The 17,743-nt window shown below is 40.1% G+C and overlaps 1 protein-coding gene across 3 annotated transcripts; it reads right to left on the reverse strand.

The window, feature by feature from the left end:
• Positions 1-2,866: 2,866 nt before the first annotated feature.
• NKRF (NFKB repressing factor) lies at positions 2,867-16,515 on the reverse strand. 3 transcript variants are annotated; one of them, XM_036839921.1, is made up of 3 exons: positions 15,854-16,515; positions 6,899-7,020; positions 2,867-5,841 (listed from the first exon to the last, which is right to left on the reverse strand). In XM_036839921.1, the coding sequence occupies exons 1-3, from the start codon at positions 16,117-16,119 to the stop codon at positions 3,884-3,886; spliced, it is 2,346 nt and encodes a 781-aa protein (XP_036695816.1). In that variant the 5' UTR covers positions 16,120-16,515; the 3' UTR covers positions 2,867-3,883. The 3 variants fall into 3 exon arrangements, with proteins under 3 accessions (XP_036695816.1, XP_036695817.1, XP_036695818.1); XM_036839922.1 differs by lacking the exon at positions 15,854-16,515 and adding an exon at positions 10,454-12,758; XM_036839923.1 differs by lacking the exons at positions 2,867-5,841; positions 6,899-7,020 and adding an exon at positions 12,949-13,448.
• Positions 16,516-17,743: the final 1,228 nt, after the last annotated feature.

Here is a 17,743-nt window from a genome sequence, read left to right on the forward strand (position 1 = left end):
TTTGTAGTCAAGGTATAATTATATTTTAGCTCAGTATGAACTTTTAGTATGAATTTATTGGACTCTCATCTACTCATTCCCCCCCTTAAAATAAAAATTATGGTAAAAGCAAAAATAGATTTTGGGAGAGGGAGAAGAGTAGATACTGCTGGAGAGGACGTATTTTCTTTTCAGTCATAAGTGTTTAATGCTTTTTTAAACATGCTAACAAACAGAATGTAAATCTACTAGGTAAAACAAAGTTACTTCAGCATATATTATAGTCAATCAAGGGAATGAAATTGTGGTAAGGGGGGAGAATTAACCTGGAGATTTACCAGCATCCTCAGAGACCAAGATCTAACTTGTTGATCCTGACATTCCACCTCTTAAAAAAGCCCTAGCTTAAAAAACAAACTAAATAATAAAATGGTATTTTAAGTCTCAGGTAAAGCTTGGGAGTACAGGTATCCTCAGTGTTACCTTGTTTAAACAAAACTCTGCTTTCTTCTGAGGAGCAATCATCTATCTCATTTTAAAGAGACAAGGACAGTGACTGTGGAAACTCACTTCTTGGGGAGGGGGGTGGGCGCTAATTGAAATTAAGTCCTTATGCTGTATGTACCCACTCATCCTCTAAGACATGGCACTTAAAGGAGCCTCAACATGAGGGAGCTCATCCTACACTGAACACATGAACCGGTTAGTTTCACCTAGAAGCAACTTCCTTAAATGCACTTACTTTCTCTTAAGTCCATTTCTACTTCAAAGTAGAATGACATTAAATTGGTCTTTATTTGGCAGATTAGTTTTACATAAATTTCTTCATCCTACTGTGGCTGGATATCTTTTTTTTTGTTCCATTTTTTTTGTTTTTGCCACACTGTGCAGCTTGTGGGATCTTAGTTCCCCGACCAGGGACTCAACCCGGGTCCACGGCAGTGAAAGCACTGAGTCTTAACCACTGGACCTCCAGGGAAGTCCTGTGGCTGGGTATCTTAAATATATTTGACACTGTTACTTATACTTGAAAAAATTAAGGTGAGATTGGGAATGTGCACGTTTAATATTTTTTTTGTACACCTCCTGAGAAACACTATTCCCAATCTCTTTCATGGGATAATCCTTTTAAAATCTTACAATGGCGTCAACAAGCTGACCTCCCAAAGCATCATATCCACGGTCAAAGGCACCACAAATCATTCACTTCAAAGTTTAATGCTAATTTGCCTTTTTTCTTTACAGTTTTTTTAAACAAATGCCACAGGCTGCCTGCATACAATAATTTATAACAATAATAAACCAGATTTGTGAGGTCCCCTTTTAAATGGCAGAACTGAACTTGAACCTTCAATTCTGCACCTGCTGGTGTGGCAAAGAGGGTATGATGAAGAACCAAAGTTGTAATTAAAGTCCTTTCTTTAGGACCGATCTCCAGCTTCAGGAGTTACTCATAGCACAGTGAATGCACTGTATACTATTTTAAAAAGAATCCCAACAGAATGCAGGAAATTTCTATTCATTTTATAATCAAAGGGGAGGGAAAAAAATCTAAACGATAGATCTGTGAGCCTCAAAGCTATAAATATATATATAACTGAAAGCAGAGTTAGTTCCTCAGTATAATATATTTAAGTGATTCAAATAAAACTTAAAACTGCTCACGTACCTGCGCAGGTTTTACAGCAAGGTTACTGGGTTAAAATGACTGCCATCTCAAAGAAAGGGAAAATACAAGAACCAACAAAAAGGGGACAAAATAGAACAGCAGGGTTTGTCAGCAGCTCATTTTTGCCAAACCCATTTCTCAACATTCTTTATTCTCAAGCAGAGTTAAATGACGTCACCCTAATTCCACATCTATACCAAGGCTGATCTAAGAAGTTAGGAAATTTGGACTCTCAAATCAAGAACCAAATATACACTTGGCCCCATTATTTCAGAGCTTAACTTTGACTATATTAATATTCTGTTGTATTGAACTTATATAGATAAACCAGATTTGTGTAACATTACCCTACTCCTCCAGCCCCCACATCATTTTGGGAAGAGGAAAGAAATGTAGAGAAATGAGTTTTCACACTCCTTAATCCCCAAAGCCACTCTTACCCAAGAGAGTTGAAGCCTGACTTTTCTAACACTAATTGAACCACAGCTTCTCAAAGTTGGCATGAGACTTGTAGGTAAAAAAAAAAAAAAAAAAAAATCCTATAAAATCTATAAACTTTAGCTTAGTTCCCCTTGCCACTGTTAAAACATTAAGTGCCAAAATAAAATGCACACCTCATTTCCCTTCCTACCAACATTAGGAAAGGCCATATACTGCAGGACAAAAAAGTTAGTGGAAAGCAAACATCACTTACTGTGTTAAACACTGTAGGTGACTAAAAGTCACAGAGGTCCAGGCATAAAAGTTAATCCCTTTATATTTTTTAAATATTGATTTAACTACAATGGACAGCTTCTTAATGTAAAATATAAATAAGAGGGGAAAGGAAATTGTTCACTGTGGGCCAATTACATGTCAAGTTTGGTGCTAAATGTTTTAAGACACTGTAATCAACCTAATTGTTCTAAATATGAAGTCATTGGAAGTGTTTATCAATGTCAGTATTCATCTCTGAATATTAACACTTGATTTATCTGAGATACAAAAACAAAATCACGTAAGAGTAAACAGCCTGAGATTTGGTTGCAGCCAGCAGGTTGGTCCCCAGAGAAAACGTGATGGGTGGCTGACTGCCTGTTCCTATCTGCTAGGTCATTATGTTCATCCACATGTGCTCTAAGTGTTGAAATATTTTGTGCAAACGCCACTTCCCTTCTCCAAAGACCCAAAGTGTCGCTACCAGGCTGCTTCCCAGAAACAAGCACACCACCATTTTGATCAACTTTGGCTCCTTTTTATTCAGGAAGCATACACTAATCCTTTTTATACAGTTTTTTTTACATTCCAGAAATAAGCGAAAATAGCAGTTTTAAATATGTTACAAAGTTGGCTTTGGGGGCTAAATAAGCTTTTTGAGAGAGGGACCAGCCAACTAACCTTGTCAGCAAAGCACCAATGTATCTTCAGTCTTTTACCAAGCTCCACCACAGCTGTGGCCACCTTGGATGTGCTATACACCCAAATCATGTGAAAGCTATAACGGAGAGTTGCTGCGAGTCTCTCTGCAAGGCACCAAGAACAGACAGTTCCAGCTTCCTTTCTTCAGACTGAATCAAAGTTTTGGGAACTTTTCAATTGCTCTCTCAAGTAGTGCTCTCTCAGCATGAAGGCTAGAATTTGTTAACACTCATATATCACAAGATACAGTATATCACTTCCAATATTCTGGAAACCACATGGTAGAAGTTATAAATAAACGAACACTAAAATTACTTTAAGAAAGTTTTACATCATTTAGTTGGTAAGGACATTTACACGTACAGCACAACTTACTATTAAACATTCTATAACTGGCTTCACATAAAGATGAAAATAGGTAATACAAAATGACCTGACATTTTCAGTTAAGTCTGGAATTAAGACTGTAGTTTTATTGTAGTTAGTATCAACTTTACATATTGTTGCAAATTGCTGTGCTATGCCCTTTAAAATGGGAATTTCTTTCTCGGGGTGAAATTCCATTTGGATATGTATTCTTGCTTTGTACAAACTACTAAAATCTGAGGGACACAGCAATATCAAAGACGCAAACAGTAACGGCACAATATTATCTGCTGGATTAAGTTAATACAAGTGGACAGAATTCTTCAAGTTCCAGTATCTAATAAAGCACTATATGAAATGAACAAGGTGAAACATCTTAAGAATGAATATACTCTGCAACCAGAACATGTAGCATTTCTCTTATTCACAAATCTGCCTCATTAGGCATTTACAAAATAAATTAGTAAGATCTCAATTTGCTTGAGGCATCACAAGCTCGTAATGCCCCACTTGGCCTTCCTGTTTGAGCTGGTCTAGTAAATCCTCCTTCCGTCTTTTTCTACCTACCACCAGGTACCTATCGTGGCCCACCCCATGAGACTTACTCTTAAGACCATACTTCTGGGCAATCTGATGTATTTGCTTCCGCTCATCATTAGTCAGCTCTGTAGAGAAAGTTAAATCCGTGTGGCTCTCCGAGCGGGCGTAGTTTCTGATGATCTGTTCAATATCTCTCTTGGCAATTTTATTTACCCTCTCTACATCAAGACCAAGCCCTTCCCGCTTATGCTGCTCTTTGACAGAGATTGGCTCCCGAATGCCCTCACCAGATTTACCTAAACCACCACCCGTCCAACCCATCTTTCTCAGCAGCTGATTTCCAATGTTATCTTCTTTGATTTGTTGTTTGTAAGCCTCCTCTGCTGAGCGACCCTGAATTTCATTTCTTGAAATCACATCTTCAATAGCTCCTTTCTTCAAGTTGTTAATGACAGTCGGCTGGGTCTTTTTGAGGGTTTTCACAGCTTCCCCAGCAGCTTCATATTTGACAGTTTTCTTCACTCCAACTGCTTCTGCAATTACTTCACTCTCTAGAATCACCTTGCATTTCCATCGGAGTCCTGTCATTCTTTCATAGACATATTCAACTGTCATTCGATTAAACTGAGCTGTGTCGTTCAGCGTGCACACAGGATTTGAAGAATTCTCATAAACTACGAGATCCTTTATATCTTTCTTCTTCCCAGATCCCCTGGGTGAAGAGCCCGTTTGGCATTGTGAACTTTTGACAGATGGGTAAGTGGGCTGTGTTTTTTGAAGGATTTTCAAAGCCTCATCAGCAGCTGCATGTTTACTTGTTTTTTTGGTTCCATAACCTTCAGCTAAGCAGTGATCTTGCAAAAACACTCGACAACGCCATGTACGATTTGGCATCATCTCATATTTGTATTCAACAGACATTTTGTTGTATGAGGCAGAATTGTTAAGGATACCAATTGCATCATTTGCATTTTCTGTAAGGATAAAATTGGTCCAGTGTTTGGCAGAAGCATTAAAAATCGGCTGCCCAGAAGCATCTTTAGCCAGCACCACCAGCTCTTCTGGTGGTTTCAGAGCTGGAGGAAATTCGTATGAAGGCATGCCAATCTGACACACCACAAGGTCCTCACCAATCGTGTGTTTGAATTTCCGTCGGACAACCCTAACTTCAATACGTTTCTGCAAGAGTTTTACAGCTAGCTCAGTAGCTCGATCCCTGGAACCATTCTTGCTGCCAGCATAACCTGTAGTTAAGTAGATATTTTGGCATCTAACTTCACAAGCATAACCATCTGTTAGAAGTTTTTTATTTTTGGGGATGTCAGCAGGAGGGATTTCTTTTAAAGGAGCGTATATATATTCAGGATTTGTCTTACATGCCTGAATACAACGAGTTAACATATATGTGTAATTAATTTTATCACATCCATAAGTCATCTCTGGATTAGAAAGGTTCTTCCAGATAGCTGCTGTTAATTTTTCAATAAAATACTGCTTCTCGGCTACCACTGACTCAGGAAATGTCTGTGATGGTGAAGGCTCAGGAGCTGACTGGCAGTTTGCCTGCTGTGATGTGCTGCTGGGGGCAGGGTTCCCACTGTCAAAATACATGTTGGCTGTTACAGGCTGGTCTTTTGTGAAAATAAATCCTGATGAATCACAATACTGAGAATTTCCATCTTGTATACTGAAAGAGTCTTGAGTATAATCTTGGTAGATGTCTCTTGGCATGCTGGCAAAATGTGTTTGTTCATTTACCTCTTTTGTTTGAGGGCCATAAGGATCTTCCTGTCTTTCATCTTTTGAACTACTAGCTACAAAATGTACAGGCTCAAAACGAGGTCTCACATGGAATTTGGAACCGGCTTGCTTTTTAGGAGGACTTTGACCTATAGAATGAGTGAAATTTACAATTCATTAAAAAAGGAATATTTCAAAAGAACCAAGCAGGAAAATAGTACCAACCATATTATTTTTGCAAACTATATTGTTGGTACAAGATACTTCCCATCACAAAAACTTCAGGTCATTTAGGTGAAGGGACTCAAATATCAATGTAAGATTCCAGCATAAGGAGGGACTGCTCCCTGTCTTTCCATGTGTAAGGGAAGAGACTTGATAGGAAATATGCCATTGACTCGAGTATGCAGGTCACCACCATGCATGACTGGTAGATGCTTCTGCATCTAATGAGTTAAAGCACAGGTGAAGTGTACCGAGTAAGAGGTTGTTCCACTACGATCTCATACCACCTGTACTGAAAAGCTCCCTTCTGAAGGACTGCAAACGGAACAGATGGCTCTAATGCAACAGAGATGACGAGCAGAGGCATTTACAAAGCCTCTTTTTTGTACCAGAAGTGACCGACTCTGTGATGGTGCTTTACACAGTTGTGACTAAAAAATCAAATAAATAAAAAAAAATTGTCAAAAGATCCCAAAGGTTTTCAACTTCAAAATCTTAGTTCTGACTTATTCTGCACAAAAAGGTGTTTGCTATATTTTATTTCTAGAACAAACAGCTGGAAACTAATGATTTATGGAGGATATCAAATTTAAAGCTATGGAAGAACTCTGTTGAGGCTATACCAGACACTAGAGCTTTCTCCCTATAACACTGTTTAGTAGAAAATTGGTCCACGTTGGACTCATCCAAGAGGATTTAGTTACTTAGATGCTCAAATGATCTAGAGTATAAGGTTGTTCTATTTAAAGGGAGGTTCCATGGCAAGGACTTCAAGGATAGCATTATAGTATGAGTTCAGTATTCTTAGTTTTCAGTTCTATTTAGCATCCTAAAAAAAAATGTATAAACTAAAAGTTAAAATTTTACATTTGTGTAAGATCCAAAGTTACCAATGTTATTTAAAATCATATACCACACTCATATCATTAAAAAAAGCCACACTTTCTTCAAATCCCACCTTCCAGAAATAAGTATACTCACCATCACATGTTGAGAGGTGACGTTTTTGACCTTTGGACAGCATCAGATCATATGAAGGCATCTCCCCAATATCAATACCTTCAGCCATTTGGAGAATTTTTTCCATCAAGCGTGGGCTGTATCTATTAAAATTAATATAATCTACAGTTAAAACAGATAAGAATGCAGTTTTTGAAAAAGTTTCTAGATGACCCGTCTTATAACTGCTCCCACAGGACTTTACCAACAGTGTCTTGGCTATAAAACTGAAGAATCTGCCATAAAATAGTTATGCATCAAATGAGTAATTATGTTACTATCATTAGAAGACATACAAACCTAAAAATCAAAAAATTTAGGTGAAGACCTTATCTTTAATTTGAACTAAAAGTATCCATATAAACTCATAATTTTTCTCTATCATATATGCATATTATATGTAAATAATTACATTAATATAGTTACAGAAGTACTAAGAGTGTTAATAAGAGATGGGTTGTGGGACTTCCCTGGTGGCGCAGTGGATAAGACTCTGCGCTCCCAATGCAGGGGGCCTGGGTTCGATCCCTGCTCAGGGAACTAGATCCCACATGCATGCCGCAACTAAGGAGTCCGAAAGTAAGGAGCCCACGTGCTGCAACTAAGGAGTCCGCCTGCTAAAACCAAGACCTGGTGCAACCAAATAAATAAATAAGTAAATAAATAAATAATAAGGGATGGGTTGTTAACATCCAGATTGTGGTTTCTATCACTTCCCACCAAGAGGAATCAGAGTCCTAAGAGAAATGGTTGGATCCAAATCTGGGGCAAGAAATGTATAAGGTGAACCTGGGAGATATTTTTGTGCCTGGAAACAAGGAAGCTGTCAAAGATCTCAGAGGTTGTGTCAAATGGACTCAGAAGTGAGCCAACTTGAGTATCAGTAAGAATAATCACAGTGGATTGAAACACATCAAGTATTTAAAAAATCCATTAGTTCATAATAATACTTTCAAACTCATTATTGGTCACCTTTGTAGGATGGTAGGGAATCAAATCATTAAAAACAGGTAATGTTAAAGAAAGCAAGCATTTATCTGGCATTTTCCTGTACAGACTGTACCTCAGAGAATCTAGAGAGTTGATGAGGAAAATCTCTTTTACAGAAGCATTCCAGCTAATAAATGAAGGAATGATAGATTACTACCATTTTGCGACCCATAATGCAACAATAAGTGATCATCAATGGCTGCTAAGCTTATCAGATGAAAAGTTGATGGGGAAGAACCTAGAAATAGACCCATATGAATGTGCTCAACTGTTGACAAAGCTGCAAAAGCAATCCAATGGTGGAAGGACAGCCTTTTCATCAAATGGTGCTGGACCAAGTGGGTATCCTTAAGCCAAACCAACAACCTCAACCTAAACCTCACACCTTACACAAAAATTAACTCGAAACGCATCACAAACTGAAATGTAAAATGTGAAACTAAAAAGCTTTTACAAAAAAACACAGGACAAAATCTTCAAGATCTAGGGCTAGGCAAAGAGTTCTTACACTGGACACCAAAAGCATGATCCATTAAAGAAAAAGTTAATAAAATGGACCTCACCAAAATTAAAAACTTTTGTTCTCAAAAGACCCCATGAAGAGGACGAAAAGACAAGCTACAGACTGCAAGGAAACATTTGCAAACCACACATTTGACAAAAGATTAGTATCTAGTATAAAGACCTCTCAAAATGCAACAGTAAGATATATACATATATATAATGTGCATATATGTGTATATACATATATATGTGTACACATACATATAAATGAACAAAAGATATAAACAGAACATTTCACCAAAGAGGATATACAGATTGCAAATAAGCACACAAAAAGATGTTCAACATCATTAGCCACCAAAGAAATGCAATTTAAAACCACAACGAGCTATCACTCCATACCTATCAGAGTGGCTAAAGTGAAAAATAGTGACAACACTAAATGCTGACAAGGATGCAGAAAAACTGGATCACCCATACATTGCTAGTGGGAATGTAAAATGGTATGACACTCTGGAAAACAACTTGGAAGTTTCTTATAAAATTAAACATGCAATTACCTCACAATCTTGCAACTGCACTTTTGGGCATTTATCTCAGAGAAATAAAAGCTTATGTTTACACAAAAAACTGTACACAAATGTTCAAAACAGCTTTATTTGTAACAGCCCAAAACTGCAATCAGCCCAGATGTCTTTCAACAGGTGGTTAAACTCTGGTACCACACACCACAGAACACTACTCAGCAATAAAAAGGAAAAAACTATTGATACACACAATATTGTGTATGAGTGGGAGGGAGATGGATGTGGTTATAAAAGGGCAACGTGAGGGATCCTTGTGGTACTGAAACTGTTCAATATCTTGATTGTGGTAGTGGATATGCAAACCTACACGTGATAAACTGTCTAGAATTAAACACACACAACACACACACACACACACACACCCCCCAGTACTAGTAAAACTGGGGGAATCTGTGTAGAATCAGTGGATTGTAACAAGGTCATTATCCTGGTTATGATATGATACAATAACTTTGCAAAATGTTGTCACTGGGGGGAACTGGGTAAAGAGTACAGGGCATTGCTTTGTGTTATTTCCCTACAATTACAGGTGAATCTATAATTATTTCAATAAAAATTTCAATGAAAAAAAGCTCGTGGAGAACTTTATAATCTTAATATCACTAAAAATTGGACAACCAGACCTGTGTCCCTGATGTGATATGACAGGACAAAGATCTAAAAAGTGTTCTTGCCCACCAAATAATTGAACTCAAACCTAATCAAGCCCCTAACTCCTAGAAACATGTTAAACACCATCACAAGCATACAGCCAGCCAGGGACTTCCCTGGTGGTCCAGTGGGTAAGACTCCACGCTCCCAATGCAGGGGGCCCTAGTCGGGGAACTAGAGCCTGCATGCATGCCACAACTAAGAGCCTACATGCCGCAACTAAAGATCCCACATGCCGCAATGAAGATCCCACATGATGCAACTAAGAGCTGGTGCAGCCAAAATAAATAAATATTAAAAAAAAAATACAGCCAGCCAAATCCATAATGAAGGAAACACTATGTGACAGCCCATTTCTTCATCAAATAAACAGCATAAAATAAAGGGTGAGGGAATGGTTATAGGTTAAAGGAGACAGATCAACCAGATATGCGTGGACCTTGTTTGGATTGTGAATCAAACCAACTGTAAAAAAGTATCCTGAGACAAATGCAGAAAATTAAACATGGACTAGGCATTGGACGATTTTAAGAAACTATTGTTAATTTTGTTGAGTATGAATAATGGTATTATGAAAAATTACCTGGTACAGATATATACTAAAGTATTTGCAGGAGAAATGATGTCAAGATTTTCTTTAATATACTCTAGACTATCACCCACAAAAAAACTGGGGGCAAGATGAAATGAGAAGGGTAGCATGACAGACTTGATAATTGCTGAAGCTGAGTGATGGGGACATGGGTGTCCACTAAACTATTTTTGTGTGTTTGATTTTTCCATAATAAAAAGCTTTAAAACATACAATTTTTAAAAGGACTCCTTTATGAAGTAGATTGGAGCTTGACAGAATATCAATTTCCTGCAGAGAAACAAAAATATGGGCTCAAGTGAAGTTTCGGTTATCATGGGGATCTACTCACCCTTCCTACCTTCAGAGCCTTTCCCAGCCTACCAGGGACCACTGGACTGCCAGGGAATTCCCCAAGAAAGTTCTGAAAATGAGTGACTAGCACACCTCTACATGAATCGGTTCTGAACTTGAAGGAGGGTAACATTTTCCATTTTCAACACAATAGGTTCCACACCCTTCAGATGTCTTTCCTTGCAAAGCAGAGAAGTGACATGGTGGCCTTCACTGACAGATTACCTGGAAGCCAGCCCAGTTGTAACCCACACTTCCCACTGATAACTGCTGCTGCTAACACCAGTATTTAAACGCCAAGAGTAATTTTATTTTTATTTACTCTTACCTAAATATCAAAAAACATTGCCTAAAACGTCATACATTGTATATATCACTTTCATTAAGATTTGGGAGTCCAATTTCCAAGGTGATGAAAACAAAAGATTATGAAAGTGAGATGAAGTCTACAAATCTTAAACTGGTATTGCCACTCTTGCTACCAAAATTGGTACTACAACCAACCCACTCACCTTGAATTCCAGTCAAAATTCTCCAGACCTTAAATTATAGCCTGATTCTAAATACGGTATACAACTGTAAATGGCATGTATGCCATACAGTGTGCATGAATGATGCATTTGGGGCCCACTCCATTCACATTCACTTTTTCTCTCAGGTTTCTTCCAGCGTTAGTAATGATTAAACCTACTTACTGTTCTCTATTCATTACATCTGCCACAAAATTCAACATCACCCATAGGCTATAAAAATAAACCTCTGTGTTAGTTGCCAACACAGTCATCTTCTCAGCCCTTTATTAGGAAGTCATAATACTGAAGAAGCCCAACCAGCTGAAAAAATAATGGAACAGACCGTATAGTGCCTAACACTTGACTATTCAAAGAACAATGCAAATATTAATCTTTGCATTAATCTTTACTATGAAGACCACTAGGATTTCAGTCTCCAGAGAGTAGCTACCCAGGGATAAAGAAGTGGTTCCACAAATTTGAAATAAGCCAAGGCAGTAAAGCTTTCATTACTCAGTTTTCCATAGTGTATTTTTTTTTTATAGTGGATTTAAAAGGAACACCTTTACTCCAGAAATTTTAGAGAATCCACCAAGAAAAGCACCTACAAACCCAACCACTGATAACTTCACTAACATTTTGGGGTTTACTTTTTATTCCTTTTTCTATGCTTCCCATACCACGTCCCCCCACCACCGCAAAAAAAAATCACTATCAGATCATCTATGTTGATTTGTAATCTGCTGGGGGCGGGTGTTGTTCTTCTTAATTTACTATGTCATAAACTTTCTCTCCATGTCATTACCACAGGAGTTTTAATGGCTATATAGTATTCTATCTTACGGTGGGACCATGATGTAAAGTGTCAGTAAGGCAAGTCTAATAGAGTAATTTTAAGATGCATGCATATTATGTAGTTAAGTCTGTTAATTCACCCATTTGGTTGTAAATGCTTAAAAAAGAAAACCAAAAAGCCCCAGCAGGTCTTTAAGGTTTCCAAAGATAGTTTATTATGTTCCAAGCTTTAGGAAATCACAACTGTCCCACCATACCTAGCATACAAAAAGATGATGTCTAATGGACAGACATCTGACTTCATGAATCTTACATTCTTGAAAAAAGACACGTGCATATAGGTGTATACTTATGATATACAATGGCACCTGAAATTTAATGAATATTCAGTAATAGATGCTTTCAATTTTTTTAAATTTATTAAACTGCTCTACTAGGTCCAAATAAAAAAGCTGAGGTTTGAAAACTAAGCAAAGATTAGGATTTCCAAGTATAAAATTATTTATGCAAAACTATTCTTAAGACTCCTAACATAGTCAGTGAATAACATAAAACCAAGATTACTGATACATCTTTTGAAAGCTCCCACTCACACTTCATTAGCTGGTGACTGATAAACTCTACCTACTATGTGCGAGGTTAGTTTCACAACATGAGCCCAGCCAGCATCTACCTTCCAAACACCAATTTCAATCAACAAGGAAGAGACAAATAATCAAGGTGGCAAAGCTGATTTCATTTTAGGGTATATTTTCTCTATTAATTAATATCTCATCAAAGGTAATTAGGCCAGGATTCTGCTTCTAATACTACTGATGAAGAATGACTGGAAAACTGAATGCTCCAGTTAACCAAACATTCTGCTTTATTAAATATACATACACTATTGACAATTTTAAGTAAAAACTGCAGAGGTCCCTAGGCATTCATATGAACAATTATGTCAGTGCTGTAGACGTAGTTGATTAGAAGACTGCACTAACTTTTCATTAGCCACAAGACGTATCTTAGAAATTGCCTACAGAAAACAATCTTAACAGGTTGTTTACTTTTATGAAGCAGACAAGAAAAAGTGAAGAGAAATAATTTCAGCTATTTGGGCTTCCTCATTGCCTAGCCTATGAGGGAAAAAATGATCAAAAAGCAGACTGGAAAACATTGCTTTATTTTATCCTATAAGGCAATGGTTCTTATAGTGTAGTCCCTGGATGAGCATTTTCTGATCAACAGTATTATCTGGGAATTAGTTAGAAATGCAAATTCTGGGGTCCCACCTCACACCTACTGAATCAGAAACTCTGGGAGTGGAGCCCAGCAATCTGTGTTTTAACAAGCCTAACAGGTGATTCTGATGCTTGCTTAAGTCTGAGAAACATGTTACAGATAGTCAAGAAGATATTCAAACTTGTTCTCTGACAATCACCACTATCACCAAAAAGAATGAAACATGGTTTGCTTCCCTGCACATTTGAGCTCCTCCTGGCTTGGTCTTATGATCAAGGAGTTTTCAAAGATGTCCTTGACCTAGGAGTTATTTCAGCCCCAGCTAAATCAGAACACAGAAAGTCCTGCAAGTGGGAAACAAAAGGCAAAGAGTTACCTTCTTGCTACTGTTTATAATCTGTTCTGTAAGTCAAGGGATGAGCCTTGAACAACAAATTAACAATTTTAGATTAGAATGGGCTGTGTCACCATGTACTCCACAGTTCCCTTGGGAGAAAAGAAGAGTCTTCTGTCACAGAAGAATAGACCAGAAAACAAGAGCTCTGCCAACATCGACATTAACAAGTACTGGAATACAGATTTTACCCACCTGAAGATGACAGCTAATATAAAGCCTGCCTAAAGTGGAAGACTGCACTTGGTCCCTAGATTCCAAGATTCTTTATTGCCTCTTCCATTTCTCCTATATCTAAGTTGTCAGGTACAATGCAAACATTACTCTTCAGTTAAGCTACTGGATAATGTTATAGCAATTCTTGTATTGATTGAATTGACTTAACTACAATGCAACATGATGACAATACATGTGTTGATATAAACTATACACAAATGTGCCTGGGTGAGTGCATACACACAAATGCTCTGGATGCCTGAGCTTTTAACACTATCACTGGCCCTGTTTGTGTTTTTAATGCCCTAGTTATGCTCAAGGCTGCTGTTGTTCTTGGGATGAAATCCTGAGAGATAATAATGACTTCTGTCTGTTACTTGCTTTCACTCCTGGTCCATCCTTCCCTATAGCAGCTGTGTCTCAGTGGAAAGAGCATCGGAAGACTTGGGTCCCAGCCCCAACTATGGGACCTTGGAAAAGTCACTTAACTTCTTGGCTTCCATTGATTTAGCTGTAAAAATGAGACACCACTCAATTTCTAAGGTTGTTGTATTAAATGAGATACATAAATATTTTAAGTATTTTGTACATTACAAAGCTGTATTCATCTGTTCATGCCACACATATTTACTGAGCAGCTATTATGAAGAAGGCACTCTTCTAGGCACTGAGGATAAAGGTGTGAACAAGAAAGCAAAAACCCTTTCCCCAAAGGAGCTTACATTCTTGTGGGAAGGTAAGATTTATCATTAACACAAAGGATGGTTATTCTCCTCACCTATGTAACTTCTTTTTTTTAAGGATTCAGATTCCCCATGGCCTTCCGTGATATTAAGGAGATCTATGATTACAGGATAAAGGTACCTTTTCTACTGCCAGAACAATATTGTTAAGTGAAGGTCAATTAGATTTATCTGACTTGATTAATTAATGAGGCTTCCCCAGTTGTAACCAGTTCCTCCAGTGAAATAATCATTCTCTCTGGAGGCAGAAATTACACTAACCTAGAGAAGATAGAAAAAAACACATTTGTGTTATGAAAGCAGAACAAAGTATCACGCTGGATGCTATGTTCAACAATTAAGCACTAACAGTAGACAATCCTATTTATCTATATCTGTTACAGTCATTCCTGAAACTGAACTGGCTGAATTTGATCTGATCATTTTCCAGAATTTCCCATCCTTCCTAATAAAAAATTCACCGTGAGGCAAGAGTGTCAAAAAAAGAAGCCTCTTAGTCTATCAAAGGAATGATCAGTCTAGTATAGGGCCTGTTTGAGGGTTCTGTAGGACAGTGGTCCAAGTAGTCTGTTGAGAAAAAAAAAAATGCGTTGGAACCATACCGCAGTCTCCATTGAATGCAAAGAGCTTTCAAAGAGGCCTATTCAGAACACGCACCAGGTTCTAGGAAAGGGGGGGAGGGGACACATACCTAAACCCTCACCCAGAGGCCAAATGTTAATCCTTCTGATGACAATTAAGGTGAATGAGGGCAATCCTTTTTTACAGTAGATATATCCATTTCTTTGTTTGCGTCCAGACACATTATGCGCAAATCTACAAGAAAGGCGGGCCCTGCAGCTGAGAGACCTCACACAAACCGCCTCCCCAGAATAAGCCAGTACAAACCAGCTGCGGGGCTGGTGTTGTTTAATTTAACGGGGATGGAAAGGGAGGCCAGTCAGGAGGAGACTAGAATTAGAACCAAAGAGTCACCCTCCCCTCCCCCCACAGACCCTCGAAGCCCCGACTGTCGAATATTCTCTGCGGATACCGCATCCCTGGAAGGTCCTACGCAGGTCCGAGGTTCTATTCGTCATTTCCCACGCCCTCCAAAAACACCATCACAATGACCACCTCTCAACAATCCTCTCCCAGGCGCTTCTTTATCTCCATCCCTGGTCCTGGAGGGGCCGCTCCCGCGATCCCCGCACCCTTCTAGCTGTTATGTCATCCCCTGCCACCTAGCTCGGCCAACCCCCCCAGGCCAACAGTGAGCCCTCTGGAGTCCTCCAGCACCTCCAAATCTCCAGTCTCTAAGCCCTCATCCATACCCGCCCCCCCGTCCCTATCCCGACCCTCATCGCCGATTCCCCCCCGACCCGGGTCCCTAACCCGACCCTCACACCTTCCTCACCTGCAGCCCAGGAAAACGTGGTTGGTCCAGGCAGCGGAGAGCGCGAGGAGCTGGTCTAGGGCAGCCCCGGGATAGCTGTGCAGGTGCCGACAGATGAAGCTGCGCCGCAGAGCCCACTGCCAGTCACTTTCGTGGCTATAGCGCCACTGCTCCAGCACTGGCTCGGGCGGGGGCGGCGGGAGGGGCGGCAGCGGCGGCGGCGGGAGGGGGGGCAGCGGCGGCGGCGACAGGAAGTCGCCCCCCAACAGCAGACGTCCGCCAGCCATCTTCTCCGCCCCCAAGCAGGGACCCCAGGGATGAAGCAAACTCGCTACCAGGAGCGAGCGGGAACGAGGGTCGGTGGGAGGGGCCAGGTGAGGAGGGGCGCGCCGAGGCGCGAAGACCAACTCTCAGGGGACTGGAGTGTGTGCGTGACGGGCGACCGCTGAAAAGGCGAGCACGAGCTCGCGTCCCGGCAACCCGGGAGCACGCCCGCTGCACTCCTCCAACTCGTGGAGGAGCGGGAGGAGGGCACCCGCCGCAGTCACACGCGCGCCGGAGAGGCCGAGCCAGGCCCCGCGCTCCGCACCTCCGGCTACCCGCAGACTCACGCACTGCACTGGGAAGGAAAAAAAAAAAAAGACACCAGCACGCTTTCCTCCCCTTCCTCTAGTCTACCTACCCGCGTGCAGCCCCGAGGTTGTGAGGCCAGTGCGCTTGCGCCGCGGCTGTTCCCTAACTTCGAAATCCCGTCACTGAGTCTCGCGCGACGTAAGTTTTTTTCCCTTTTCTGACGACTACGGGCCTTTGACGCACTATGGTAACAAGCGGGGGGCGGGGCTCCGGGAAGGGGATTTTTGGAAGGTTCTCTGAGGCTTGGGAACCTTGTTCTGTTAAGTCCCTGGAAGGCTCCCACAGGTGATTCTTGGCAGCAGTAGCTCGCCTGACGCTTTTCCCTGGGTTTCTGACAGTGGGACCGTGTACTTTGGGAGGGACTTGGGTTTGAAATGTATTTTACCCTTTTTATTTTTTTAAATGTCAGCTCTCCGAGGCGCCTTTTCTTCAGAGGATTAGCTTTGTATTTTACTGTGAAGTAGTACTAAAAACGAAACACTTAGAAAATCATCCACAGCGCCACTTCCCTAGTCAACCACTTTTATCATCCATACTGCATCCCAATTGCTGACAAGCATCGTGTTTACACAGTAGTGATCACGATTTCAAATAATTCTGTATTAACTGTATCAATTTAAAACGTGCAGAATATTACAAAATGCAAAAGGGGCCCCCAAAAGAGGGTTAAAAGCTGCACAGCAGCAAATGGCTCAATCACTCTGTAGGCAAACGTTATTACTAGACCCGTGGTTCTGCTCCAGCTCGATCCCTCAATCCCTGTCTGCCAATCTGTGCTATGAAAGTAGTTAATGAGTGTCTGTCAGCGGGAATTTGCACAGCACCTACTGTGTGCTCAGTATAGTCAATACAAAGGAAAAAGAAACTGGGTTTTCTCTGTTGTCCTGGAACTGATTACAGTGTTAGTGGGGAGAAATAGTCCTGCACAGAACTCAGTGTCCCACGGCAGCAGGACCGTTGGATAAGGTAGCTTTGACCCGCTGTCCCCTTTTGTTTAATGATGTATTTCTCATTATGTGACACATTTATGTGTAGGGGTGTGTTGGACTGAGAGGAGCAAATTACAGCATTGTTCACACTGTTTCATAATGATCTATTTCTATGCCTGTCTCTCCCATTACGCAGGGAGTGCTGTCTTTGACTCTGATAGGCATTCATGTTTATTGAAATAACGACAGTCTTTGAACCATCAAATCAAAGAACATGATACCAGAAAGGAAGCTTAGAGACCATAAACTCAAATCATCATTGCATGAGTGAGAAAAATAAGGCCAGAGA

The sequence above is a fragment of the Balaenoptera musculus genome, chromosome X (genome assembly GCF_009873245.2).
Source record: "Balaenoptera musculus isolate JJ_BM4_2016_0621 chromosome X, mBalMus1.pri.v3, whole genome shotgun sequence".
Taxonomy (NCBI): domain Eukaryota; kingdom Metazoa; phylum Chordata; class Mammalia; order Artiodactyla; family Balaenopteridae; genus Balaenoptera; species Balaenoptera musculus.